The sequence below is a fragment of the Hypanus sabinus genome, chromosome 14 (genome assembly GCF_030144855.1).
Source record: "Hypanus sabinus isolate sHypSab1 chromosome 14, sHypSab1.hap1, whole genome shotgun sequence".
Lineage (NCBI taxonomy): Eukaryota > Metazoa > Chordata > Chondrichthyes > Myliobatiformes > Dasyatidae > Hypanus > Hypanus sabinus.
In genome coordinates this window covers 109,340,498-109,368,056 of record NC_082719.1, presented here as the reverse complement: position 1 = coordinate 109,368,056, position 27,559 = coordinate 109,340,498, and the positions used below count along the sequence as shown (strand labels likewise).

At 44.6% G+C, this 27,559-nt stretch overlaps 1 protein-coding gene across 1 annotated transcript in view; it reads right to left on the bottom strand.

Moving 5' to 3' along the window:
• Positions 1-16,004, bottom strand: part of srp72 (signal recognition particle 72) — a 228,925-nt gene extending 212,921 nt beyond the window's left edge. The window contains exon 1 of the mRNA XM_059989802.1: positions 15,803-16,004. Coding sequence (XP_059845785.1) covers positions 15,803-15,899 — 97 coding nt within the window. The 5' untranslated portion in view covers positions 15,900-16,004. The remainder of the gene's footprint in view (positions 1-15,802) is intronic.
• Positions 16,005-27,559: the final 11,555 nt, after the last annotated feature.

The window sequence follows — 27,559 nt, the reverse complement described above, 5'->3', positions numbered from 1 at the left end:
ACCACACAATGATGCAGACAGCTGGGACGTTTTTGATGGTGATCCTGCAGAAAGTTTTTAGAATAGGGGTGGTGAACCTTGCACACCTCAGCCTTCTCAGGAAGTGTAGACGCTGCTCTGCTTTCTTGACTACTAAGGAAGTGTTGTGGGTCCAGGTCAAATTGCCTGTTATGTGCACACCAAGGAACTTTGTACTCTTCACTCTCTCCATGGCAGAGCCATTAATAGGAAATGGAGAGTGGACGAGCTGTGCCTTCCTGAAATCCTCAATCACCTCTTTTGTCTTGTTCACACTGAGCCTCCTGTTGCTGTCCTCACACCATTTCACAAACTTCTTTACTTCCTCTCTGTAAGGCGAATTATCATTGTTGCCAATGAGGCCAACCACAGTATCACATCAGTGAACTTAATGATGTAATTTGAGCTTAATGTTGTAATCTGCAACCCTCCAGTCCCCCAGAACCTCTCCTGTTCCATTGATGATGCAAAGATCATTGCCAGAGGCTCAGCAAACTCCTCTCTCGTTTCCCACAGTAGCCTGGGGTACAACTCTTCCAGCCCCAGTGATTTATCAAACTTGATGCTTTCCAAAAGATCCAGCACATCCTCTTTAATTTCTATATGCTCAAGCTTTTCAGTCCGCTGTAAGTCACACTACAATCGCCAAGGTCCTTTTCCGTAGTGAATACTGAAGCAAAGAACTTATTGAGTACCTCTGCTTCCATACACACTTTTACACTGTCACACTTGATTGGTCCTATTCTCTCACGTCTTATCCTCTTGCTCTTCACATACTTGTAGAATGCCTTGGGGTTTTCCTTAATCCTGTCCGCCAAGGTCTTCTCATGGCCCCTTCTGGCTCTCCTAATTTCTTTCTTAAGCTCCTTCCTGCTAGCTTTATAATCTTCTAGATCTCTGCCATTACCTAGCTTTTTTAACCTTCTGTAAGCTTTTCTTTGCTCAACTAGATTATAGAAAACATAGAAACACAGAAAACCTACAGCACAATGTAGGCCCTTCTGCCCACAAAGTTGTGCTGAACATGTCCTTACCTTAGAAATTACTAGGCTTGCTTATCGTTTACTAAGCTTCACATACTTATCAAAAAGCCTCTTAAAATACCCTATCATATCTGCCTCCACCGGCATTACCGGCAGCCCATTCCACATAATCACCACTCTCTGAGTAAAAAACTTACCCCTAACATCTCTGTACCTACTCCCAGCACCTTAAACCTGTGTCCTCTTTTGGCAACCATTTCAGGAAAAAGCCACTATCCACAAGATCAATGCATCTCATCATCTTGTACACCTCTATCAGGTCACCTCTCATCCTCCTTCGCACCAGGGAGAAAAGGCTGAGTTCACTCAGCTTATTCTCATAAGGCATGCTCCCCAATCCAAGCAACATCCTTGTAAATCTCCTCTACACCCTTTCTATGGCTTCCATATCCTTCCTGTAGTGAGGCAACCAAAACTGAGCACAGTACCCAACCAGGGTCCTATATAGCTGCAACATTACCTCTCAGCTCCTAAATTCAATTCCACGATTGATGGCTAGTACATCATATGCCTTCTTAATCACAGAGTCAAACTGCGCAGCTGCTTTGAGAGTCCTATGGACTCGGACCCCAAGATACCTCTGATCCTCCACACTGCCAAGAGTCTTACCATTAATACTATAATCTGCCATCATATTTGACCTACCAAAATGAACCACTTCACACTTCCGTGGGTTGAACTCCTTCTACCACTTCTCAGCCCAGTTTTGCATCCTATCAATGTCCTGCTGTAACTTCTGACAGCCTTCCACACTATCCATAACACCGCCAACCTTTGTGTCATTAGCAAACTTACTAACCCATCCCTCCACTTCCTCATCCAGGTCATTTATAAGAGTCACGAAATGTAAGGGTCCTAGAACAGATTCCTGAGGCACTCCACTGGTGAGTGACCTCCATGCAGAATATGACCCATCTAAACCACTCTTTGCCTTCTGTGGGCAAGCGGGTTCTGCATCCACAAAACAATGTCCCCTTGGATCCCATGCCTCCTTACTTTCTCAATAAGCCTTGCCTGGAGTACCTGATCAAATGCCTTGCTGAAATCCATATACACTACATCTACTGCTGTTCCTTCATCAATGTGTTTAGTCACAGCCTCAAATAATTCAATCAGGCTTGTAAAGCACAACCTGCTCTTGACAAAGCCATGCTGACTATATTATACCTCTCCAAATGTTCAAAAATCCTGCCTCTCAGGATCTTCTCCAACTTACCAACCACTGAGGTAAAGACTCACTGGTCTATAATTTCCTGGGCTAGCTCTACTCCCTTTCTTGAATAAAGGAACAACATCCGCAAACCTCCAATCCTCTAGAACCTCTCCCGTCCCCATTGATGATGCAAAGATCATCGCCAGAGGCTCAGCAATCTCCTCCCTCACCTCCCACAGTAGCCTGAGGTACATTTCATCCGTTCCCGGCGAATTATCCAACTTGATGCTTTCCAAAGCTCCAGCACATCCTCTTTCTTAATGTCTACATGCTCAAGCTTTTCAGTCTGCTGCAAGTCATCACTACAATCACTAAGATCCTTTTTCATAGTGAATACTGAAATAAAGTACCGTAAATTCCGGACTACAGAGCGCACCTGATTAAAAGCCGCATGCTCTAATTTTAGAAAGAAAATCAATTTTGTACTTGTACAGGCCGCACCGGATTTTAAACCGCAGGTGTCCCACGTTGTAATATGAGATATTGACACAGAAAGATATTACACGTGAGGATTTTTTAACTTTTAATTAAATCCGTATGGTAACATAAACAAATACATATTGCAAATGCTTTTTTTCGAACAGTGCCTGTAACACAGCTACTTTTAAATATACATACGTATCGGTAACACACAAATTACGTTGCGTATACTTTTTTACTGAACAGTGCACGAACAACATTCCAATATCTCCTAACGACTGGTAAAAAAAATATATATACTGCAGCCTACCAGGAAAAGTTATTGATCGCCTTCTTCATCTTCCTCCTGCGCACTAAAACCATCAAAGTCCTCTTCTTCAGTGTCCGAATTGAACAACCTCAGGATCTCGTCACTCACTTCAGTCTCTTCGTTGTCGCTCTCACTTGAGCGCACACGGTCCTCATCATCATGCAGCAGTCCAGCCTTTTGAAACCCGTTGGTGATGGTGGATGTTGTGACACGGCTCCATGCATTTAGGATCCACTGGCAGACTTGAGTTAAAGATGCTCTTCGCATGCGGCCTGTTTTGGTAAAGGATTTCTCGCCGCTCGTCACCCAAGCCTCCCACTCAACGCGCAGCGCCACTTTAATGCCCGGTTCACGCTGATGTCCAGTGGCTGCAAATACTTCGTGGTGCCCCCAGGAATCACAGCTGGAATTGAGTTTGTACTCTTGATGGCAGCTTTCACTGAATCTGTTATATGGGCCCTCATGCTGTCCACAACGAGCAATGCTTTTTTTCTGTGAAAAAATCCCCCTGGTCGCTTGGCGTAGCACTCTCTCAGCCAATCCTTCATTAGACTCTCCATCATAAAACCCTTCTTATTGACTTTCACCATGATTTCTTTTGGGAATTTTTCCTTTGGCATTGTCAGCCGCTTAAAAATCACCATCGGTGGAAGCTTTAGTCCGGATGCTGTGCAGCTCAGAACACAAGTAAAATGCGTTCTCTCATGGCCACTTGTTTTCAGTGTGATGGACGAGTCACCTTTTTTATTAACAGTCCGAGTGAGAGGCAGGTCAGACGTCAAAGGTACTTCATCTATATTTATGATATCATCTGGCCCAATGGAATTCTCCGCTATCTTTGTTTGAGTGAATGTGCGGAAGTTAGCAAGTTTTTCCTCATGGTCGGGAGAGAGCTGCTGACACAGAGTTGTGCGTACCCTGACGGACAGGCCTTTTCGTCTCATAAATCTAAAACACCACGATGGCCCACCTCTAAAATCTTCGATTTTCATTTTGGTGGCGATTGCTTTAGCCTTCAGTCTGATCTGCACGGTGGAAACACCACAGCCGCCTGCTCTCTGTGTGTTAACCCAGTCTTCAAGAAAGTTTTCAAGTTCGGGCCATCTGCTATGATTACCTCTGAAAGCTTTTGTCGTCTTTTTGCATTGACTCAGTTCTTCACGCTGGCGTCTCCACTGTCTCACCATCGATTCATTTATGCCAAGATTATGTGCAGCAGCTCGATTTCCTTCTTCAACCGCCAGATTGATCGCCTTTAACTTAAAAGCTGCATCATATGCTTTTCTTCGAGTGTTTTCCATGTTGATGAGGGTGAGTACAAATGACGGATTTACAATAATTTAATTGTGAAAGTGCGCTTGATTTATCGTACAATTTCATTGGACCTCTGTGAACTACTCATCAATTTTATTGGTCTACTGTTACGAGGCAAAATGTTTTTGGCGGCATGAAAAAAAAACATGCATTAGCCGCACCGTAGTATAGGCCGCAGTGTTCAAAGCATGGGAAAAAAGTAGCGGCTTATAGTCCGGAATTTACGGTATTCATTAAGTTCCTCTGCTATTTCCTCTGAAAGTGTTCCATAAACACTTTCCCACTGTCACACTTGACAGGTTCTATTCTTTCACGTCTTATCCTCTTGCTCTTCACATACTTGTAGAATGCCTTATGGTTTTCCTTAATTCTGCCCACCAAGGCCTTATCATGGCCCCTTCTGGCTCTCCTAATTTCCTACTTAAGCTCTTTCCTAGTAGCCGTATAATCTTCTACATCTCTAACATTACCTAGCTCTCTGAACCTTTTGGAAGCTTTTCTTTTCTTCTTGACTAGCTTTTAAACCTTTGTACACCACGGGTCCTGTACCCTACCATAACTCCCCTGTCTCATTGGAACATACTCCACACAAATATCCCCGAACATTTGCCACATTTCTTCCGTACTTTTCCCTGAGAACATCTGTTTCCAATGTAAGCTTCCAATTTCCTGCCTGATAGCCTCATAATTCCCCTTACTCCAATTAAATGCTTTTCTAACTTGTCTGTTCCTATCTCTCTCCAATGCTATTGTAAAGGAGATAGAATTATGATCACTATCTCCAAAATGCTGTCCCACTGAGAGATCTAACACCTGACCAGGTTCATTTCCCAATACCAAATCAATTAGGCTGCCTATAAAAAACACCCAGTGAAGTTATTGACCCCTTCCTGTTCCTAACCTCCACCCACAGAGACTCCATAGACAATCCCTTCATGGCGTCCACCTTTTCTACAGCCGTGACACTATCTCTGATCAACAGTGCCACGCCCCCACCTCTTTTGCCTCCCTCCCTATCCTTTCAGAAACATCTAAAACCCCGCACTTGAAGTAACCAATCCTGTCCATGAGCCATCCAAGACTCTGAAATGGCCACCACATCATATCTACAAGTACTGATCCACGCTCTAAGCTCATCTGCTTTGTTCACAATACTCCTTGCATTAAAATAGACACATCTCAAGCCTTTAGTCTGAGCACGTCCCTTCTCTATCACCTGCCTATCCTCCCTCTCGCACTGTCTACAAGCTTTCTTTATTTGTGAGCTAACCTCTTCTTCCCCAGTCTCTTCTGTTCAGTTCCCACCCCCCAACAATTCTAGTTTAAACTCTCCCCTGCAGCCTTAGCAAACCTCCCTGCCAGGATACTGGTTCCCCCTTGGATTCGAGTGCAACCTGTCCTTGTTGTACAGGTCACACCTGCCCCAAAAGAGGTCCCAATGATCCAGAAATCTGAATCCCTGACCCCTGCTCCAATCCCTCAGCCACGCATTTATCCTCCACCTCATTCTATTCCTATTCTCACTATCGCATGGCACAGGCAGTAATCCCAAGATTACTACCTTTGCGGTCCTGCTTCTCAACTTCCTTCCTAACTCCCGTAGTCTTTTTTCAGGACCTCTTCCCTTTTCCTACCTATGTCATTGGTACCGATATGTACCACGATCTCTGGCTGTTCTCCCTCCCACTGCAGGATATCGTAGATGTGATCTGAAACATCCCGGACCCTGGCACCTGGAAGACAAACTATCATCCGACTTTCTTTCCTGGGTCCACAGAATCGCCTGACTGATCCCCTAGCTATAGAGTCCCCTATCACTACTGCCTTCCATTTCCTTTCCATACCCTTCTGAGCCACAGGGCCAGACTCTGTGCCAGAGGTACGGCCACTGCCACTTCCTCCAGGTCGGCTGTCCCCCCCACCCCCAACAGTACTCGAACAGGAGTACTTATTGTCAAAAGGTACAGCCACAGGGGTACTCTCTTGTACCTGACTTTTCCCATCTATCCCCCTCCTGACTGTGACCCACTTGTCTGTCTCCCGTGGCCCCGGTGTAACCATCTGCCTGTAACTCCTATCACCTCTGAAAAATCAGCAGTTCACTCGCAGTCTTCTTGCTCCAAATTAAAAAGTGTTGAAGATTCCTTGCCTTTTTAAACCTTTCGTGTTTTACAGGCTGATGTCACGCACCTGCACAGTCTCACCTCTCTTTAACCCGAGTAGTAAAAAACTCCCTTCACTCCAAAAAATCAGCACCTGCCTATAACTCCTATCTGTCACCTCCTCACTCTCCCTAACCAGACGAAGGTCATCAAGCTGCATCCCCAGTTCCTTAACCTGGTCCCTAAGGAGCTGCAGCTCGACGCACCTGGTGCAGATGTGGCCGCCCAGGAGGCTGGGAGACTCCCGGACATCCCACATCCAACATCCAGTACAGAACACTGGCCTCACAGACATACTTCCAATTCCTATTTTTCACAAGTAACTTACCTCACCTCGACCCATTATTGCCCAAGCCCCATTGAGCCAAAGTCCTCCTACTCTGACGCCCACTCTATAAAGCTGTCTTCTTTTTGAACTCTTCCTGCCCATCTAACTCGCTGACATTCACCCACCTGCGCAGTCATGCTTCAATCAAACTGAAGAAAATATGCTCTCCTTTAAATTCTTCCCACCAGTCTAACTCACTGATGTCCACACACCTGCGCACTTCATGATTGTTGATGTCAGTGCTACTGAGTGGTAATGATTTAGGCCAATTACTGGTGCTCTCTTGGGCATCAGAACAATCCTGGCTGCCTTGAGTCTGTAGGGAAGGTGGACTGTTTCAGAAAGATATTAAAGATGTCTGTTAAGACCTCTGTTAGCTGGGCTGCACAGTTCCTCAGCATCTGACCAGGTATGTTACCCAGCCTTACAGCTTTGTGTGAGTTTACCCTAGCTAGAATCCTCCTCACCTCAGCTGCAGACAGAGGGTGCCAGTTCCTCAGGAAGAGGGGGGATGTTTCCTTGATGCCACATGATTCAAGTCATCAATTTGTGCATAGAATGTATTCAGCCTATCAGAAAAAGAAACTGTGTAGCAACTAATGCAGAGTGTGGATTTACCATCAATTGTGATTAACACGGGCTGGCTGGTGATGTAGTGGCATTAGCACTGGACTTTGAGGCAGATGTTCCCAAGTTTAAATCAAGCCAGGACCCCATTTGGGCAGTAGCACTATCTGCATGGATGAAAGGCCTGGCAAACTACCTCCATATCCACACTATCCATAGGGTAGCCATGAGTCGATGACAACTCGACAGCACTCAATAACAACATAGTTTACATACCTTGCCTGCTGTGCCATGTGTCCCAGAGGCACAGAGGTATCTGGATTTTCTCACACTTTGCCTTCCTGATGGCACAGGACAATACGGCTCTTGCTGCGTCACCCAATCTGAACACAGCTTCCCAATCCCCAAGCAGTACACAAACCTCTGCAGTCAGCCATGGCTTCTGGTTTCATCACAATTACATCCCCAATGCATTTTCTTACATAGCCAGTCACCAAGCCCACACACTGATCAATAATCGTAGGTCATCGCCTCCCTGAGGGAGTGCTTTCGAAGCAGCCCTGCAATGCTAATGTGGAACCTTCTGGCCAGGCCCTGATCTCCCTGTGAACTGGTTTGACTCATTTCACCAGTGCACTGTATGCAGGAATTAGGAAAATGGATATATGGTCTGAGAATCTGAGGTGAGAGCCTTGCAAATGCTACAAAGTTTGGCATAAACCAGGTCTAATACATTCTCTGCTCTGGTCGTGATATTAACATGCTGGTAGAACTTTTGCAGTACTGTTTTTAAGTTGGCAAGATTGAAATCACCAGCATCAATAACGACACCATCTGCTTTGAGGTTGCAAATTGGGCTGTGGAGCTCCTGCAGCGCTTCCCCGGCACTATCACAGGAGGAGATGCACAACAATCACAATGACAGTGAACTCCCTCGGTAATTAGAAGGGATGGACTTCACCATTAAAAACTCTATCTGTAGTGAGCAGTGGGCCATTCACAAACCAGTTCTTATTGATGTAGACACACAGACCTCCTCCACCGGTCTTGCCAGAGATCACAGAATTTCTGTCCACCCAAAAGGAGATTAGGCCTTTTATCTGGATGGCCAAGTCGAGAATGGTGTCTTGAAGGATGTAAACTGGATTTGAAATTGGCTGTGTGGGAGAAGACAGAGAGTGGTGGTGGATGACTGCTTCTCAGACTGGAGGCCTGTGAATAGCGGTGTGCCTCAGGGATCTGTGCTGGGACTATTGTTGTTTGTTCTCTATATCAATGATCTAGATGATAATGTGGTAAATTGGATCAGCAAGTTTGCTGATGACACTAAGATTGGAGGTGTTGTGGACAGTGAGGAAGGCTTTCAAAGCTTGCAAAGGGATTTGGACCAACTGGAAAAATGGGCCAGAAAATGGCAGATGCAGACAAGTGTGAGGTGTTGCATCTTGGAAGGGTAAATCAAGGTAGAACATACACAATAAATGGTAAGGCACTGAGGAGTGTGGAGGAACAAAGGGATCTGGGAGTTCAGACACATAATTCCCTGAAAGTGGCATCACAGGTAGACAGGGTTGTAAAGAACACTTTTGGCATCCTGGCATTCATAAATCAAAGTATTGAGTATAGGAGTTGGGATGTTACAGTGAGGTTGTTTAAGACATTGGTCAGGCCAAATTTGGAGTATTGTGTGCAGTTCTGGTCACCTAACTATACGAAGGATATCAGTAAGATTGAAAGAGTGCAGAGATTTACTAGGATGTTGCCAGGTATTCAGGAGTTGAGTTACAGGGAAAGACCAAACAGGTTAGGACTTTATTCCTTGGAGTGTGGAAGAATGAGGGGAGATATGACAGAGGTTTACAAAATTATGAGGGTATAGAAAGAGTAAATGCGAATGGGCTCTTTCCACTTAGCTTAGGAGAGATAAATACGAGAGGACATGGCTTTAGGGTGAAAGGGGAAATGTTTAGGCAGAACTTCTTCACTCAGAGTGTGGTGGGAGTGTGGAACAGGCTGCCATCTGACGTGATAAATGCGGGCTCATTCTTTAAGTTTTAAGAATAAATTGGATAGATACATGGATGGAAGAGGTCTGGAGGGTTATGGACTGGGTGCAGGTCAATAGGACTAGCAGAATAAAGTTTCAGCACAGACTAGAAGGGCTGAATGGCCTGTTTTCTGTGCTGTAGTGTTCTATGGTTCTAAGTCACGTTTTCATCAAGATGAGCGTGCAACAATCCATCATCTCCCATTGGTTCAGCTACAGATGCAGATAATCCAGTTTATTTTCCAGCAGTCAGACATTAGCAAATAGAATCAAAGGGAACATGGGCCTGCAGGGATTCATTCAAGTATCACTTTAATACTGGCATGCTTCTTGGATTTGTTTTCGAGCATACTGCTCCGACAGCAGCTTCCCTGTGTAACTACAGTAGACTGCGGTGAGGAGCAAGAGCCCGCGCTTTGTGATAATCCGTTACTGCTAATGATCTATGTTATTCCACATGCTAACATGTTAAGACTTGCAGATTTTAGTGTTCTTAATGCTCAGCAGTGTTTTATCATCAAAAAATAGCTCAACAGGGCAAGAAATTTCATCGTTGGTTGGTACTGGAGTGGGTGCTGTGTCCATGCGCATTACCATCTTGTGAAGAAGAATATTAGGATCTCTACCATCTTAATGTGCTTCACTTTAGTCCAGATTGGCCCAAAGGATAAGCAATTTTTATAGAACATAAGAACTAAGAGCAGGAGTCAGCCATCTGGACCATTGAGCCTCCTCTGCCACTCAGTAAGATTATGGCGGATCTGACTATATGGGCTCATCTCCAACTACCTACCTTTACCCCATAACCCTCAATTCCTCTACTATACAAAAATTTATCCAACTTTGTCTTAAATATATTTACTGAGGTAGCCTCCACTGCTTCATTTGGCAGAGAATTCCACAGATTCACCACTCTCTGGGAAAAGTAGTTCTTCCTCATTTCCACCCCAAATCTACTCCCCTGAATCTGGAGGCTATGCCCTCCAGTTCTAGTCTCACCTAGTGCCACAATTTTCCTGCCTCTACCTTGTCTATCCCTTTCATAATTTTATGTTTCTCATTCTTCTGAAGTTCATGGAGTACAGTTCCAGGTAACTCAATCTCTCCTCAAAGTCCAACCCCCTCATCTCTGGAATCAACCTAGTGAGCCTCTTTTGCACCACCTCCAAAGCCTTCCTCCAGAACTGTACACAGTACTCCAGGTGTGGCCTCACCAGTACCCTGTATAGTTGCAGCATAACCTCCCTGCTCTTAAATTCAATCCCTCTAGGATTGAAGGGCAACATTCCTTTTGCCTTCTTGATTTTGCAATTCATGCACAAGAACTCCCAAGTCCCTCTGCACAGCAGCATGCTGCAATTTTTTACCATTTAAATAATAATCTGCTCTTTCATTTTTCCTTCCAAAGTGGATGACCTCACATCTACCAACATTGTACTCCATCTGCCGGACTCCTGTCCACTCAATTAACCTATATATCTCTGCAGACTCTCCGTATCTTCTGCACAATTTTCTTTTCCACTCAATTTAGTATCATCAGCAAACTTAGATACACTATGCACAGTCCCCTCTTCCAGATCGTTAATGTATATCGTGAACAGTTGTGGGCCCAGCACCAACCCCTGCGCTACACCGTTCACCACTGATTGCCAACCAGAGTAAAACCCATGTATCCCAACTCTCTACTTTCTATTAGTTAACCAATCCTCTATCCATGCTAATACATCACCCCTCAACTTTACGCATCCTTATCTTATGGATAAGTCTTTTATGTAACACCTTATTGAATGCCTTCTGGAAATCCCAAGTCAATAACATCCATCTTTTCCCCTCTATCCACTACACTTGTTATATCCTCAGAATTCCAAAAATTTTGTCAAACAGGACCTGCCTTTGCTAAACCCTAACCCTAATATTGCATCTGCCTGATGGATCCATTTCTTTCCAGATGTCTCGCTATTTCTTCTTTAATAATAGCTTCAAGCATTTTCCCAACTACAGATGTTAAACTAACCGGCCCAGAGTTACCTGCCTTTTGCCTATGTGCTTTTCTGAACAGTACAGCACAGTGCAGGCCCTTCAACCCATGACCTTTTAACCTTCTACAAGATCAACCTAACCTTTCTCTCCCTCAAGCCCTCCTCTTTTCTTTCAACAGGGTACCTGAGAGTCTCTCAGAACAATTATGCAGAGATTGAGTGAAGGAAAGAAGTTGAGCAGGGTGGGACTTTTTTTTTAAAAATTGAAACATAACAAAATGAGAAGTGACTTTAGGTATCTACAATCATGAGGAATATAGGAATGGCATAATGTTTCCCATGGTTGGGGAATCAAGGACTAAAGGGCATCAGTTTAAGGTGAGATATTTAATTGATTGTGGACTTCAGAAAGGGGAGAACACACACCAGTCATTAAGGGTGGGCAGTGAAAATGGCAAGCAACTTTCAGTTCCTGGGCATCAGGATATTGATGCAATTACAAAGGAGGCATGCCAGCATCTCTTTTTATAGACAATAGATGCAGAAGGTTCAGAAGGTTGAGGAGATTTGGTATGTCATCAAAGGCATAGGTGTACAAAGAAGAATATTTGAACTTGTTTCATTACAGCCTGGTATAGAGGCTCCAAAACACATCATTGAGACCATCCATGGTCACTCTCCAATTTCTCTGTAAAGCAGCCTCTGTGAAATTCTTCTCACAGCCTCTGTAAATTAGGCAGCATAAGCAAATGCCCCACTCATCCCTGACATTCCCTCTTCTCACTTCTTCCATTGACACAAGATTTTAAAGCCTGAAAATATGTTTCATTAGATTCATGGACAGCTTCTATAAAATATTAAATAGCTCCCTAAAACAATAAGGTGGCCACTCGCCTTTGCAATCTAACTTGTAATATTGCACGGTTACCTACCTACATTTTTTTTGTAACTCTCATTTCTCATTATTATGCATTATTGATTTACCACCATGTTCTGTGTAATGATCTGATTTGTATGAACAGTCTGCAAGCTTATTCAACACAGTAGGCTTATTCAGAAAGTCAGAAGGCATTGGATCCAGGGAAGTTTGGTCAGGTGGATTCAGAATTGGCTTGCCTGCAGAAAGCAGAGGATCGTGGTGGAGGGAGTACATTTGGATTGGAGGGTTGTGACTAGTGGTGTTCCACAAGGATCGGTTCTGGGACCTCTACTTTTCATGATTTTTATTAACGACCTGGATGTGGGGGTAGAAGGGTGGGTTGGCAAGTTTGCAGACGACGCAAAAGTTGGTGGTATTGTGGATAGTGTAGAGGATTGTCGAAGATTGCAGAGGGACATTGATAGGATGCGGAAGTGGGCTGAGAAGCGGCAGATGGAGTTCAACCCGGAGAAGTGTGAGGTGGTACACTTTGGAAGGACAAACTCCAAAGCAGAGTACAAAGTAAATGGCAGGATACCTGGTAGTGTGGAGGAGCAGAGGGATCTGGGGGTATATGTCCACAGATCCCTGAAAGTTGCCTCACAGGTAGATAGGGTAGTTAAAAAAGCTTAGGGGGTGTTAGCTTTCAGAAGTCGAGGGATAGAGTTTGAGTTGTGAGGTAATGATGCAGCACTAAAAAACTCTGGTTAGGCCACACTTGGAGTACTGTGTCCAGTTCTGGTTGCCTCACTATAGGAAGGATGTAGAAGCATTGGAAAGGGTACAGAGGAGATTCACTAGGATGCTGCCTGGTTTAGAGAGTATGCATTATGATCAGAGATTAAGGGAGCTAGGGCTTTACTCTTTGGAGAGGAGGAGGATGAGAGAAGACATGATATAGAAGATATAAAGAGGAATGGATAGAGTGGACAGCCAGCACCTCTACCCAGGGCACCACTACTCAATACAAGAGGACATGGCTTTAAGATATGGGGTAGGAAGTTCAAGGGGGATATTAGAGAAAGATTTTTTACTCAGAGAGTGGTTGGTGCGTGGAATGCACTGCCTGAGTCAGTGGTGGATTTAAGAGACTATTAGACAGGTATATGGAGGAATTTAAGGTAGGGGATATATGGAAGACAAGGTTTAAGGGTCGGCACAACATAGTGGGCCGAAGGGCCTGTGCTGTGCTGCACTATTCTATGTTCTAAGACAAGCTTTTCACTATATTTCAGTACATGTGACAACTCAAAGTACAGGATTGTAAGAGGCTGCAGAGTGTTGTAGACTCTGCATCATGGACACAACCTTCTCTACCATCTAAGACATCCTCAAAAGAATCAGATTTATTATCTCTGGGATATAATGTGAAATTTGTATCAGCAGTACAATGCAATACATAATATAGAAAAACATTAACTCCAGGAAGTGTACATATGTATACTAAATAGTTAAAAATACAGCAAAAACAGAAACAACAAAAAAAAGTTACTGTTCACGGGTTCAATGCCCAATCAGAAATCAGACAGCAGAGAGGAATCGATGAGTGTGTACCTTTAGACTTCTGACGGTAACAATGAGAAATGGCATGTGCTGGGAGATGGGGGGGCCTGAACAATGGACGCCACTTGAAGCACTGCTCCTCGAAGATGTTTTGGATACAATAGAGGCTAGTACTCCTGATGGAGCTGACTGATTTTACAACTTTCTGCAGCTTCTTTCCAATACTGCTGAAGATTCTCCACCCAAAACATTGACTGTACTCTTTTTCATAGATGCTGCCTGGCCTGCTGAATTCCTCCAGCATTTTGTGTGTGTTGCTCAGATTTCCAGCGTCTGCAGATTCCCTCCTGTTTGTGATTGGATCACTGCTTTTCCTCCCTTTTTGCGTTACTTTTCTGGTTGGCTGCCAATGCCAAGAGGAATTTCACAGGGGAAGGTCTGGGGATGCTTCTTTTCTCATTATTTGGATGAAGGAATTAGTGGCTTTATGGCCAGGTTGGTGGAAGATACAACGATATGAAGGGCAGTTAATGTTGAGGATGGAAGGTTTCCATAGGGGTCGGTGTTAGGGCCACTGCTTTTTATAATGTATGTTAATGATTTGGACTATAGTATTAATGGATTTGTGGCCATATTTACTGATGATACAAAGATAGGTGGAGGAGCAGTTAGTGTTAAGGAAACAGAGAGCTTGCAGAGAGATTGGGCAATTAGGGGAATGGGCAAAGAAGTGGAAAATGAAATACAATGTTGGAAAGTGTATAGTCATGCACTTGAGTGGAAGAAATAAATGGGAAGACTATAATTTCGATGGACAGAGAATACAAAATGCAGAGATGCAAAGGGACATCAGGGTCTTTGTGCAGGATACCCTAAAGGTTAACCTCCAGGCTGAGTCAGTGGTAAAGAAGGCAAATGCAATTTTGGCATTCATTTCTGGAGGTATAGAATTTTAGAGCAGGGATGTGATGTTGAGGCTCTAAAAGGCACTCGTGAGACCACAGTTGGAGTAATGTGTACAGTTTTGTGCACCTTATTTTAGAAAAGATATACCGACATTAGAGAGGATTCAGAGATTCACAAGAATGATTCCAAGAATGAAAGGGTTACCGTATGAGGAACATCTAGCAGCTCTTGGGCTGTATTCCCTGTTCAGGAGAATGGGGGGGGGGGGGGGGGGATCTAATAGAAACATTCCAAATGTTAAAAGGCCTGAACAGACTAGATATGGCAGTTATTTCCCATGGTAGGGGATTCTAGGACAAGAGGGCACGACTTCAGGATTGAAGGTCGTCCATTTAGAACTGAGATGTGGAAAAATTACTTTAGTCAGAGTGTGGTAAATCTGTGGAATTTGTTGCCACAAGTGGCTTAGGAGGCCAAGTCATTGGGTGCATTTAAGGAAGACAAAGATAGGTTCTTAATTAGCCAGGGCATTATGGGAAGGCAAGGGAGTGGTGATGACTGGATCAGCCCATAGAAACATAGAAAAACTACAGCACAATCTAGACCCTTTGGCCCACAAAGCTGTGCTGAACACGTCCCTACCTTAGAACTACCTAGGCTTTGCCAATAGACAAAGCCTATTAATCAAATGCCTTGCTGAAATCCATATACACCACATCTACTGCTCTACCTTCATCAATGGGTTTAATCACATCCTCAAAAAATTCAATAAGGCTCGTAAGGCACGACCTGCCTTTGACAAAGCCCATGACTGAATGGTGGAGCAGACTCGATGGGCTGAATGGTCTACTTCTGCTCCTATATTTCCTGTATTTCTGCTCCTATATTTGATGGTCACGGTCTTATGGTTTCCGCAGAAGAACAGATTGGAGAAATGAGAAAAGACGTGGTAGATAGAATAGTGTCGGAAAGTGTATGATATGCACTTTAGCACAGGTTCTCTCCACATGCCGGCCCAGCCGCCAGCTGGGACATGTCACCACGGCCTCTCACCACCCACACCCACTGCTTACTTCTATTGAGGGACTTCAGAGCCCGGCTATAGTCCGCAGTCTGCCCGCAACGATTCACTTCGGTCCAGAGCGCCGTTAACGAGCCTCCACTCGCCATGGCCAAAGCAACGCCCGCAATCCTCTCCCTCTACCACGTCCAACTGCCCGAGACCGCCAGCCGACGGCAACTTCACCAGCCACCACCGCTTGCGCCGCCGCCCGCGCCACCTGCCGGCCGGAGATTCACCAGCCACCGCCGCCGCCATCTGCCGGCCGGAGATTCGTCAGCCGCCGTCGCTCGCCCGCGCCACCTGCCGGTCAGAAATTCACCAGCCACCACCGCCCGCGCCACCTGCCGGCCGGAGATCATTTTACCGCACTGCTTAGTGTCTTACGATTCACTGTGTACAGATGTGCCACCCTGCAAAACCTCATCTCAGGGAGGTAGCATTTGATCACATATTGAAACTATTTACACACACACATATTCCTTTTTGATTATTTTGTTGGCAGTCTCAATGCTAATAGCTAAATGCTAATATAAATAGCTTTTCTATTTCATTTGCAAACTTTCCTTGTACTGTACTGTGATATGGCTTGCTTGGCAGATTTGAGCATTTTGCCAGAAGTCACAACCTCATAAAGTATGTACTTATATTATCATCGAGTCATTTTTTATGCATCTTATCAATGTCCTGCTGTAACCTCTGACAGCCCTCCATACTATCCACAACACCCCCAACCTTTGGTCATCATCAAATTTACTAACCCATCCCTCCACAAAGAGTAAGGGTCCCAGAACAGATTCCTGAGGCACACCACTGGTGACCGACCTCTATGCAGAATATGACACGTCTACAACCACTCTTTGCCTTCTGTGGGCAAGCCAGTTCTAGATCCACAAAGCAATGTCCCCTTGGATCCCATGCCTCCTTACTTTCTCAATAAGGCTTGCATTGGGTACCTTATCAAATGCCTTGTGGGAATTTGGCAGGTATTTCTGGGAAAAATGCAGAAGGTGCAGGATCAGTTCATTCCAAAGAGGAAGACAGATCCTAAGGGGAGTAAGGGGCGGCCGTGGCTGACGAGGGAAGTAAAGGGCAGTATAAAAATAAAAGAGAAGAAGTATAACATAGCAAAGGTGAGTGGGAAACCGGAGGAGTGGCAAGCTTTTAAAGAGCAACAGAAGATAACAAAAAAGGCAATATGCCAAGAAAAAATGAGGTACGAAGGTAAACTAGCCAAGAATATAAAGGAGGATAGTAAAAGCTTCTTTAAGTATGTGAATAGCAAAAAAATAGCTAAGACCAAAATTGGGCCATTGAAGACAGGAACGGGTGAATTTATTATGAGGAACAAGGAAATGGCAGACGAGTTGAACAGGTACTTTGGATCTATCTTCACTAGGGAAGACACTGTTAAGTACCCCGTAACTGGGTCACTTACCAGCAAAGATAGAGAGGTCCATTGAAGTCTGATGGTACTATTTTTAACAGTATTTATTGATAAAAATACTCAAAAATAATATCAATGCAAACATACAGATAATATACGTTGTCAATACTAAATCTAAAAGTGCGGGTATAATAATAATCAATAAGGAATAGCTCTATCGTTGTCTAAGGGATAATGTATTGTCCGATGGAAATATAAAAGTCACTTTAGTTCATTCAAGCTGCAGCTTTTTGGTTGGAGAGAAAGACGGGTTAAAACTTGCCCATTCCTTTTATGATGCCAATCCTTCGAGAGTCGTTGGGAGTTGATTTCCCCATTGTTAGCTAAAAACCGTTCTTCCGTGGTAAAGGCCCACCAATTCCGGGGCAAATGGAAATGGACGCACGTGGCCTTACCACCGGCTTTTGCTATTACGGGATCGCTAGCGTTTCTTCTGGTGCGTCTGAGGGGCTGTTCCCACAGACCATCTTTTATCCTGACTCACAGGTTCTCAGATGTCAATCAGGTTGGGATGATGCAATCCCTCCACCAACCTCCCCCTCGGTTCATTGCCTGGGGGTTTCGATGCATCGTACACAATTCAATACACAATTCCATCTCCAAGAGACAATACCCGGTATCAATGGTTCTGACTTTCGGAGGCCAGGACACATTCCAACTCTTTGTGGATTCTGCATGTCTTTCTCTCATTTCCTGGGTCTCCTGAACTGACTCAATAGTGATCTTGCGATTCTCAAAAAGGAGGGGGCTACCCCGCACCCTTCGGCCCCTCAGAGCTGTGGCACATTCGTAACACCCCCTTTCTTCAAAGCGTTTTCACCAGCGGTGAAAACGAAGTAGTACAGAGTCTTACAGGATTTTAGAATCTAACACAATACAAAAGTTTTTTTTTCTACAGAGTAATACAGTTATACATTCAATTCAGCATCTAAACAGTTAACGATTACAGTGTCACTTCCTTTAATACCTTAACATCTTGTACCTTACTAAAGTCTTGTAGCATCAGACTTCAATTTAATAACCACCTATTTTTATTTCTTTCCTTCAGCAAACAAAACTAAAGAGTTGTGATCTTAGCTTACGTGTATACTACAAAAGTTCATGCAAATACTAATCTTTATGTTGCTTTCAAACTTAACAGGCAGGCTTCCATGGGGTTGTCTTTATTATTCACATGCTTTGTCGAAATCCCGTAAAACCGGCTTATGCTATTTAAAAATGACGTCCCCATTAACCCTCGCCTCTTTTCCGGTTAATTCCCACGTGGGGAGCTTGAGTACCCTGGCGAAATAGGCTTTCGCCCGCTTCTTCCATAGGAGTTATTTTATCAACACTGTGTCCCAAACTTAGACCATCTTCTGAATTTCCACCCAATTCTTTAATTTTACGCAAGTTGCTAGTTTTCTCTTCAGGAACCTTCAGGCTATTAGTTTTCAGTTCGAACTCTTTGTTCAAGCAGCATTTCAAATTCTGCCTTTTCACACCACACTCTGGAATAACAATACCATCCTCCCCCCCCCCCCCCCCCCCCCGGTCATCTTCCAACTCAACCTGTAAGTGATCCACAGGCTTTGTGGTACCATGCCGTTGAAATGACTGGAGCCTGGTTGCTGCCTTTGATATTAATCCAGCCTTTAAATTTTCTTCATTCGATGTGGGAACTACATATTTCCCTTTTCCTTCAATAATAATATTAATCTCCCCACTATTGATCTCCGCATTAACTTTTAACACAGCTTTGAGTACTAACACCTGGGAACTCTCACTTCCCACTATTACCAAGGTTAACCCTTTCTTCACTAAACCAAGTCTATCTGACCCACAAGGACTGCCTTCCTTTTCAACTGAATCAAATACCTCAGACTTTTTCTGAGCTCCATTATAGGTTCAGTACTATGTGCATCCACATTTTGGACACACTCAAACAGGACATTTGCCTCTTCCAGGCTTTCAATACCCATACCCGGTCCAAATTCTAAATTACCCTGATTCTCCCAGCTACTCTCTGGGCAACTCTCTTCCGGAGTAAACTCAACCCCGCGGGCTGAAACAACCTCATCTGCCAACCCAGCAGACTTCTTCAAGGTAAAGGCACCCTTTTCAGCTAGGGCTGCCCTCATTTCATTATCGGGTACACCTTTAGAATTTTCAACTTCTTCAAACAGTTCTGCCAAACCAGACAGATCACCCATGTCCAACTCTGGACCTTTTAACAGCTCTATCTGTTTCTTATCTTTATTTTCTGCCTCTAGAACTTTTCTCCTCGCTAAGGGCAGATCTACCTCCTCTCCCTTACTCTCTTTCACTTTACTACTCTTCGTTTTACCACCCTCTAAACCCTCGTGGTACAGGGTCGGTAAAAATGTCTCGGCCAAATCAAAACTGGCCAGATTTAAACTGTTCCCTTTCTCAGCTGCCTTTCTCGACATGCTGCGAGTGATCATGCATGCGGGATAGATCTTGGAATCTAGGAACGAGGCTGCAACACCCACCGGCCGGCTTGTCAGCGTCATTGCTGACCAAACCTTACCGGCTAAATCGTTACTAAGAAGAATGTCCGCATCAGTTCTCGGGAATTCTGATCGCACCCCTATTTCAACTGGTCCAGAGACTAGCTCACAATTCATAATGACCCTATGCAAGGGCACCATTTCCGTCCCTTTGCCTATTCCTTTCACAGCTACCATTCCCATCTTGCAACCAAAATCTAGTACCTTACTGCTGATCAATGATAGTTCAGCCCCTGTGTCTCTCCAGATCCGTACTGGAAGTGGGGTGTCTCCCTCCCTCACAGACACGGTTCCATTTGACATACAAGTCTCAGACCCTTCTCGTACTCTGTCTTCCTGGGGCTCTCTTGTCGATTTACTGATTACCACGGCACATCTGATAGGGACTGCTGCTTTCCCTTTTCCTGTCTCTTTCCTCGGAGCAAAGCACCTAGATGCAATATGCCCTCCCTTTCCACAGGTCAAGCCCGGAAATCTCTGGCCGTCTTGCCTTTCCCCCTCAATCTTACCACTAGCTCCCGGCGGGACCTCTGCCTCAGCCGGTGGGCTTTCTCTATCATTCCCACGGTCTCTCCGGGAACTTTTATTCAAGGAAAACTTTGTCTTGTGGGTTAGGGCATATTCATCTGCGAACCTAGCAAATTCTAAGATGGACTTATTTGGCTTCTCATTCAAATACATCCGGATATCCTCCGAAACACAACCTTTAAATTCCTCAATCAGAATTAACACCCTGAGACGCCAATAATCCTCTTCCACTATCTCTGCTGTGCACCAACGGTCCAAGAGCACACCCTTTTCATAGGCAAACTCGGTATACGTCTGATTCCACACTTTCTTTAAATTTCTGAACTTTTGTCTATACGCTTCAGGTACTAACTCATAACTCCGGAGAATGGCCGCCTTTACTTTGTCATATCTCTCCTCCTCTTCCTCCTCCATGGACAATGCCGCATATGCCCGCTGTGCCTTCCCTTTTAACACACTTTGTAACCACGCCACCCACTGCTCTCTGGGCCACTTCTGACTCACTGCCACCTTTTCAAAATGCAAGAAATAACTATCAACATCCGTCTCCTTGAACGGAGGTACTAACCTCAACTCCGAACTAACATTAAACCGCTCCTCTCGGTCTGACCCTTGATCTCTTTGCCCTTGCCTTAACTTCTCCATCTTCAAGTCATGTTTCCTTTGTTTCTTTGCCTCCCTCTCCTTCTCGGCCCTTTCCTTCTCTTTTTCAGCTGCTTCCAGCTGTTTTAACTGAATTTCATGCTCTCTTTGTTTCTCAGCTCTTTCCTGCTCCCGTTTCACCTCTAACTCCTTTAGCTGGAGCGCATGCTCCCTTTCTCTCTCGGCCCTTTCTTTCTCTTTCTCTCTCTCTCTCTTGGCTCTTTCATTCTCCTTCTCAGCTGCTTCCAGCTGCTTTAATTTAATTGCATGTTCCAACCTTAATTTCTCCAGCTCTAACTGAGCCGTCCCACTAGCTGGTACCTTTTCAGGGATATTTTCCAATACCTCAGTTGCAAACACATTCTTCCCAATATAATACTGAGTTATTGCCCTTAGCACCTCCCGCTCTTTCATTGACAACCTCACCTCTGCGAGGTTTAACCCCTTCGCCAAATTTATCAAGTCTGATTTGGTGGCCACCTCTAGCGCCTCCAGAGTCGGGTTTTCTATAAATTCACCCACGTCCATCTTTGCTGGTTTCCCGTCTGGCTACCCGCATAACCAGATCCAAGTTTGGACTTACAAGCCCGATTCACTGGCCTCCCAATTTGGTGTCAAATCCTGAGACGAGAACCCCAATTGTTACGTACCCCGTAACTGGGTCACTTACCAGCAAAGATAGAGAGATCCGTTGAAGTCTGATGGTACTATTTTAATAGCATTTATTGATAAAAATACACAAAAATAATATCAGTGCAAACATACAGATAATATACGTTGTCAATACTAAATCTAAAAGTGCGGGTATAATAATAATCAATAAGGAATAGCTCTATCGTTGTCTAGGGGATAATGTATTGTCCGATGGAAATATAAAAGTCACTTCAGTTCATTCAAGCTGCAGCCTTTTGGTTGGAGAGAAAGACGGGTTAAAACTTGCCCTTTCCTTTTATGATGCCAATCCTTCGAGAGTCGTTGGGAGTTGATTTCCCCATTGTTAGCTAAAAACCGTTCTTCCGTGGTAAAGGCCCACCGATTCCAGGGCAAATGGAAACGGACGCACGTGGCCTTCCCACCGGCTTTTGCTATTATGGGATCGCTAGCGTTTCTTCTGGTGCGTCTGAGGGGCTGTTCCCACAGACCCTCTTTTATCCTGACTCACAGGGTCTCAGATATCAATCAGGTTGGGATGATGCAATCTCTCCACCAACCTCCCCCTCGGTTCATTGCCTGGGGGCTTCGATGCATCGTACAGGATTCAATACACAATTCCATCTCCAGGAGACAATAGCCGGTATCAATGGTTCCGCCTTTTGGAGGCCAGGACACATTCCACTCTTTGTGGATTCTGCATGTCTTTCTCTCATTTCCTGGGTCTCCTGAACTGACTCAATAGTGATCTTGCGATTCTCAAAAAGGAGGGGGCTACCCCGCACCCTTCGGCCCCTCAGAGCTGTGGCACATTCATAACAACACAAACAATCTCCCAGATGTAATAGTGGCCAAAGGAATTAGGGTAAAGGATGAACTGAAGGAAATTTATATTAGGCCAGAAACGATGTTGGATAGACTGTTGAGTCTGAAGGCTTTTAAGTCCCCGGGACCTGATGGTCTGCATCCCAGGGTACTTAAAGAGGTGGCTCTAGAAATCATGGATGCATTGGTAATCATTTTCCAATGTTCTATAAATTCAGGAACAGTTCCTGCTGATTGGAAGGTGGCTAATGTTGTCCCACTTTTCAAGAAAGGAGGGAGAGAGAAAACAGGGAATTATAGACTGGTTAGCCTGACGTCAGTGGTGGGAAAGATGCTGGAGTCAATTATAAAAGAGGAAATTACAACACATTTGGATAGCAGTAGAAGGACCAGTCCGAGTCAGCATGGATTTATGAAGGGAAAATCATGCTTGACTAATCTTCTGGAGTTTTTTGAAGATGTAACTATGAAAATGGACAAGGGAGAGCCAGTAGATGTAGTGTACCTGGACTTCCAGAAAGCTTTTGATAAAGTCCCACATAGGAGATTAGTGGGCAAAATTAGGGCACATGGTATTGGGGGCAGAGTACTGACATGGATTGAAAATTGGCTGGCTGACAGGAAACAAAGAGTAGTGATTAACGGGTCCCTTTTGGAATGGCAGGCTGTGACCAGTGGGGTACCGCAAGGTTCGGTGCTGGGACCGCAGCTTTTTACAATATACATTAATGATTTAGATGAAGGGATTAAAAGTAACATTAGCAAATTTGCTGATGACACAAAGCTGGGTGGCAGTGTGAAATGTCAGGAGGATGTTATAAGAATGCAGGGTGACTTGCACAGATTGGGTGAGTGGGCAAATGTATGGCAGATGCAGTTTAATGTGGATAAATGTGAGTTTATCCACTTTGGTGGCAAGAACAGGAAGGCAGATTACTATCTAAATGGAGTCAAGTTAGGAAAAGGGGAAGTACAACGAGATCTAGGTGTTCTTGTACATCAGTCAATGAAAGCAAGCATGCAGGTACAGCAGGCAGTGAAGAAAGCTAACGGCATGCTGGCCTTTACAACAAGAGGAACTGAGTATAGGAGTAAAGAGGTCCTTCTGCAGCTGTACGGGGCCCTGGTGAGACCCCACCTGGAGTATTGTGTGCAGTTTTGGTCTCCAAATTTGAGGAAGGACTTTCTTGCTATTGAGGGAGTGCAGCGTAGGTTCACAAGGTTAATTCCCGGAATAGCGGGACTGTCATATGTTGAAAGATTGGAGCGACTGGGCTTGTATACACTGGAATTTAGAAGGATGAGAGGGAGTCTGATTGAAACAGATAAGATTATTAAGGGATTGGACATGCTGGAGGCAGGAAGCATGTTCCCGCTGATGGGTGAGTCCAGAACTAGAGGCCACAGTTTAAGAATAAGGGGTAGGCCATTTAGAACAGAGATGCGGAAAAACTTTTTCACCCAGAGAGTGGTGGATATGTGGAATGCTCTGCCTCAGAAGGCAGTGGAGGCCAAGTCTCTGGATGCATTCAAGAGAGAGTTAGATAGAGCTCTTATAGATAGCGGGGTCAAGGGATATATAGACAACACCCACTGCTTTACCCTCGTCAACTTTCCTAGTAACCTCTTCAAAAAATTCAATAAGATTTGTCAAACATGACCTTCCACGCACAAATGGAAGGTTGTTGCTGCACCACCACTAAACTAGGTGGTAAATCTTGCTCCTTTACACCCTCTCATCATTGTCTTGGATTCTGCCAACAATAGTTGTATTGTTAATTTATAACTGTCATTTGAGCTGTGCCTAGCCACATAATCATGCCTATAGAGAGAGTAGAGCAGTGGGCTAAGCACACATCCCTGAGGTGCACCAGTGTTGATTGTCAGCAAGTGGAGATATTGTCTCCCATCTGTACATACTGTGGTCTTCTGTTTAGGAAGTTGAGGATCCAATTGCAGAGGGAGGTACAGAAGCCCAAGTTCTGGAACTTTTTGATCAGAACTGTGGGAATGATGGTGTTAAATGCTAAGCTGTAGTCAATAAACAGCATCCTGATGTAGATATTTGTGTTGTCCAGGTGATCCAAGGCTGAGTGGAGAACTATTGAGATCGCATCTGCTGTTGACCTAGTGTGGTGATAAGCAGATTGTAGTGGGTCCAAGTCCTTGTCGAGACAGGAGTTAATTCTAGCCATAACCAACATTTCAAAGCATTTCATCACTGTAGATAATGGTTAAGGCAGCTCACCCTACTCTCTTGGGCACTGGTATACTGTAATTGTTGCCCTTTTGAAGCAGCTGGAAGCTTCTGACTGGAGCATTGAGAGATTGAAGATGCCTTTGAATACACCCGTTTGTTTTGATTCCTACCAGGTACTCTACCAGGGTCTTTCACCTTGCAAGGGATCACCCTCTTGAAAGACAGCCTGTTGTTGGCCTCTGGGACAGAGATCACAGGATCACTGGGTGCTGCAGGGATCTTCATAGTTGTGGTTTTATTCTCCCTTACAAAGTGAGTATAAAAGACATTGAGCTCATATGGGAGTGAAACATCACTGCCATTCATGATGTTGGGTTTCGCTTTGTGGGAAGTAATGGCCTGCAAACTTAGCCAGAGTTGATGTGCATCCAATGTCACCTGCAACCTCACTTGGAATTGTTCCTCAGCTCTTGAAATAGCCCTCTGCATGTCATACTTAGTTTTCTTCTACAAACCTGGGTCGAAAGTCTTGAATTCCACTGATGTAGCTCTTAACAGAATACGAACCTCCTGGTTCATTCATTACTTTGATTTAGGTTCGTACAGTAAGTTCTCATTGGCACACACTCATCCACACAGGTTTTAATGAAGGCAATGACAATTGTGGCCTACTCATTCACTCAAGGATGAATCCCTGAATACACATTCAAACTGCAAATTAACCTTTAGGGAATCCTGCATGAGGTCTCCCAAATCCCTTTTCACTTCAAACTTACGAATTTTCTCCATTTTGAAAATAGTCTGTTTTAATTTCTTCTACCAAAGTGCATGACTATACATTTCCTGACACTGTTTTCCATTTGCCACTTCTTTGCCAATTCTCCTAATCCAAGTCCTCTACAGACATCCTACTTCCACAACACTACCTGTCCCTCCACCTATCTTCATAGCATCCGCAAATTTGATCACAAAGCCATCAATTCCATGATCCAAATCATCAACATATAACATAAAAAAGAAGTGGTCCCAACACAGAGCCCTGCGGAACTCCACTAGTCACTGGCAGTCAACCAGAAAAGGCTCCCTTATTCCCAGCCTTTGTCTCCTGCCAGTCACCCAATGCTCTATCCATGTTAGTAGCTCTCCTGTAATACCATGGGCTCTTAACTTGTTAGGCAGCCTCATATATGACACTTTGTCAAAGACCTTCTGATAATCCAATATCCACCAATTCTCTTTTGTCCATCTTGCTTGTGATTTTCCCAGAGAATTCCAGTTGATAGAGTGGATATGAAAAGGATGTTTCCTACGGTGGGGGAATATATGACCAGAAGACACAGCCTCAGAATAGAGGAGCATCCTTTTGGAACAGAGATGAGGAGGAATTTCTTTAGCCAGAAAATGGTGAATCTGTGCAATTCATTACCACAGGTGGCTGTGGGGGCCAAGTCTGTAGTGTAGCACAGTAGTGTAGTAAGGAGTTTGTACGTTCTCTCCGTGATCACATGGGTTTCCTCCAGGTGCTCCGGTTTCCTCCCACAGTCCAAAAATGTACCTGTTGATAGTTTAATTCATCACTGTAAATTACCCTGTGATTCGGCTAGGATTGCTTGGGTATCTCAATAAACAATAAATAAATACAAAGTCATTGGTGACACTAAGGCTGTGAGATTGCTCCTGGTTGCTGTGCTTCGTGTCTGGGAACTTGCAGCAATTTGCCCCATTAATATTTGACTCCCTGGTCAGTGAGAGTGAGGAGGTGATAGAGAGGCATTACAGGCAGGTGGTCACTCCAGGGCCATGGGAGGCAGATAGGTGGGTCACGGTCAGGAAGGGGAAGAGGCAGGTACTAGAGAGTACCCCAGTGGCTGTACCCCTTGACAATAAGTACTCATGTTTGAGTACTGTTGGGGGGGACAGTCTACCTGGTGGAAGTGACAGTGGCCGGGCCTCCGGCACAGAGGATGGTTCTGTAGCTCAGAAGGGTAGAGATAGAAGAAAGAGGACCATAGTAATAGGGGACTCGATAGTCAGGGGTTCAGACAGGCGGTTCTGTGGAGGTGATTGGGAGTCCTGGTGCCAGGGTTCAGGACGTTTCTGATCGCGTCCAAGATATCCTGAAGTGGGAGGGTGAGGAGCCAGAGGTTGTGGTACATGTAGGTACCAATGACATAAGTAGAAAAGGGGAAGAGTTCCTGAAATGAGAGTATAGGGAGTTAGGAAGGCAGTTAAGAAGAAGGACCGCAAAGGTAGTAATCTCGGGATTACTGCCTGTGCCACGTGACAGTGAGAGTAGGAATGGAATTAGGTGGAGGATGAATGCGTGGCTGTGGGTTTGGAGCAGGGGGCAGGGATTCAAGTTTCTGGATCATTGGGACCTCTTCTGGGGCAGGCGTGACCTGTTCAAGAAGGACGGGTTACACTTGAATCCTGGGGGGACCAATATCCTAGCGGGGAGGTTTGCTAGGGCTACAGGGTAGACTTTAAACTAGTAAGATGGGGGGGGGGTGGGAATCAATTTGAGGAAACTATGGGAGAGGAGGTTAGTCCACCAGTAGAGCAAGTAAATAGACAATGTGTGAGGGAGGAAAGGCAGGTGATGGAGAAGGGATGCGCTCAGCCCGAAGATGTAGGGGAGAAGAAAGAAAAGGATAATAAATTTGAATGCATTCTTAAGGATGAAAAGAGAGGAGGAGGTGGAGAGTATCTTAAATTTATCTATTTTAATGCTAGGAGCATTGTAAGGTGGATGAGCTTAAAGCGTGGATTGATACCTGGAATTATGATATTGTAGCTATTAGTGAAACATGGTTGCAGGAAGGGTGTGATTGGCAACTAAATATTCCTGGATTTAGTTGCTTCAGGTGTGATAGAGTAGGAGGGGCCAGAGGAGGAGGTGTTGCATTGCTTGTCCGAGAAAATCTTATGGCGGTGCTTTGGAAGGATAAATTAGAGAGCTCCTCTAGG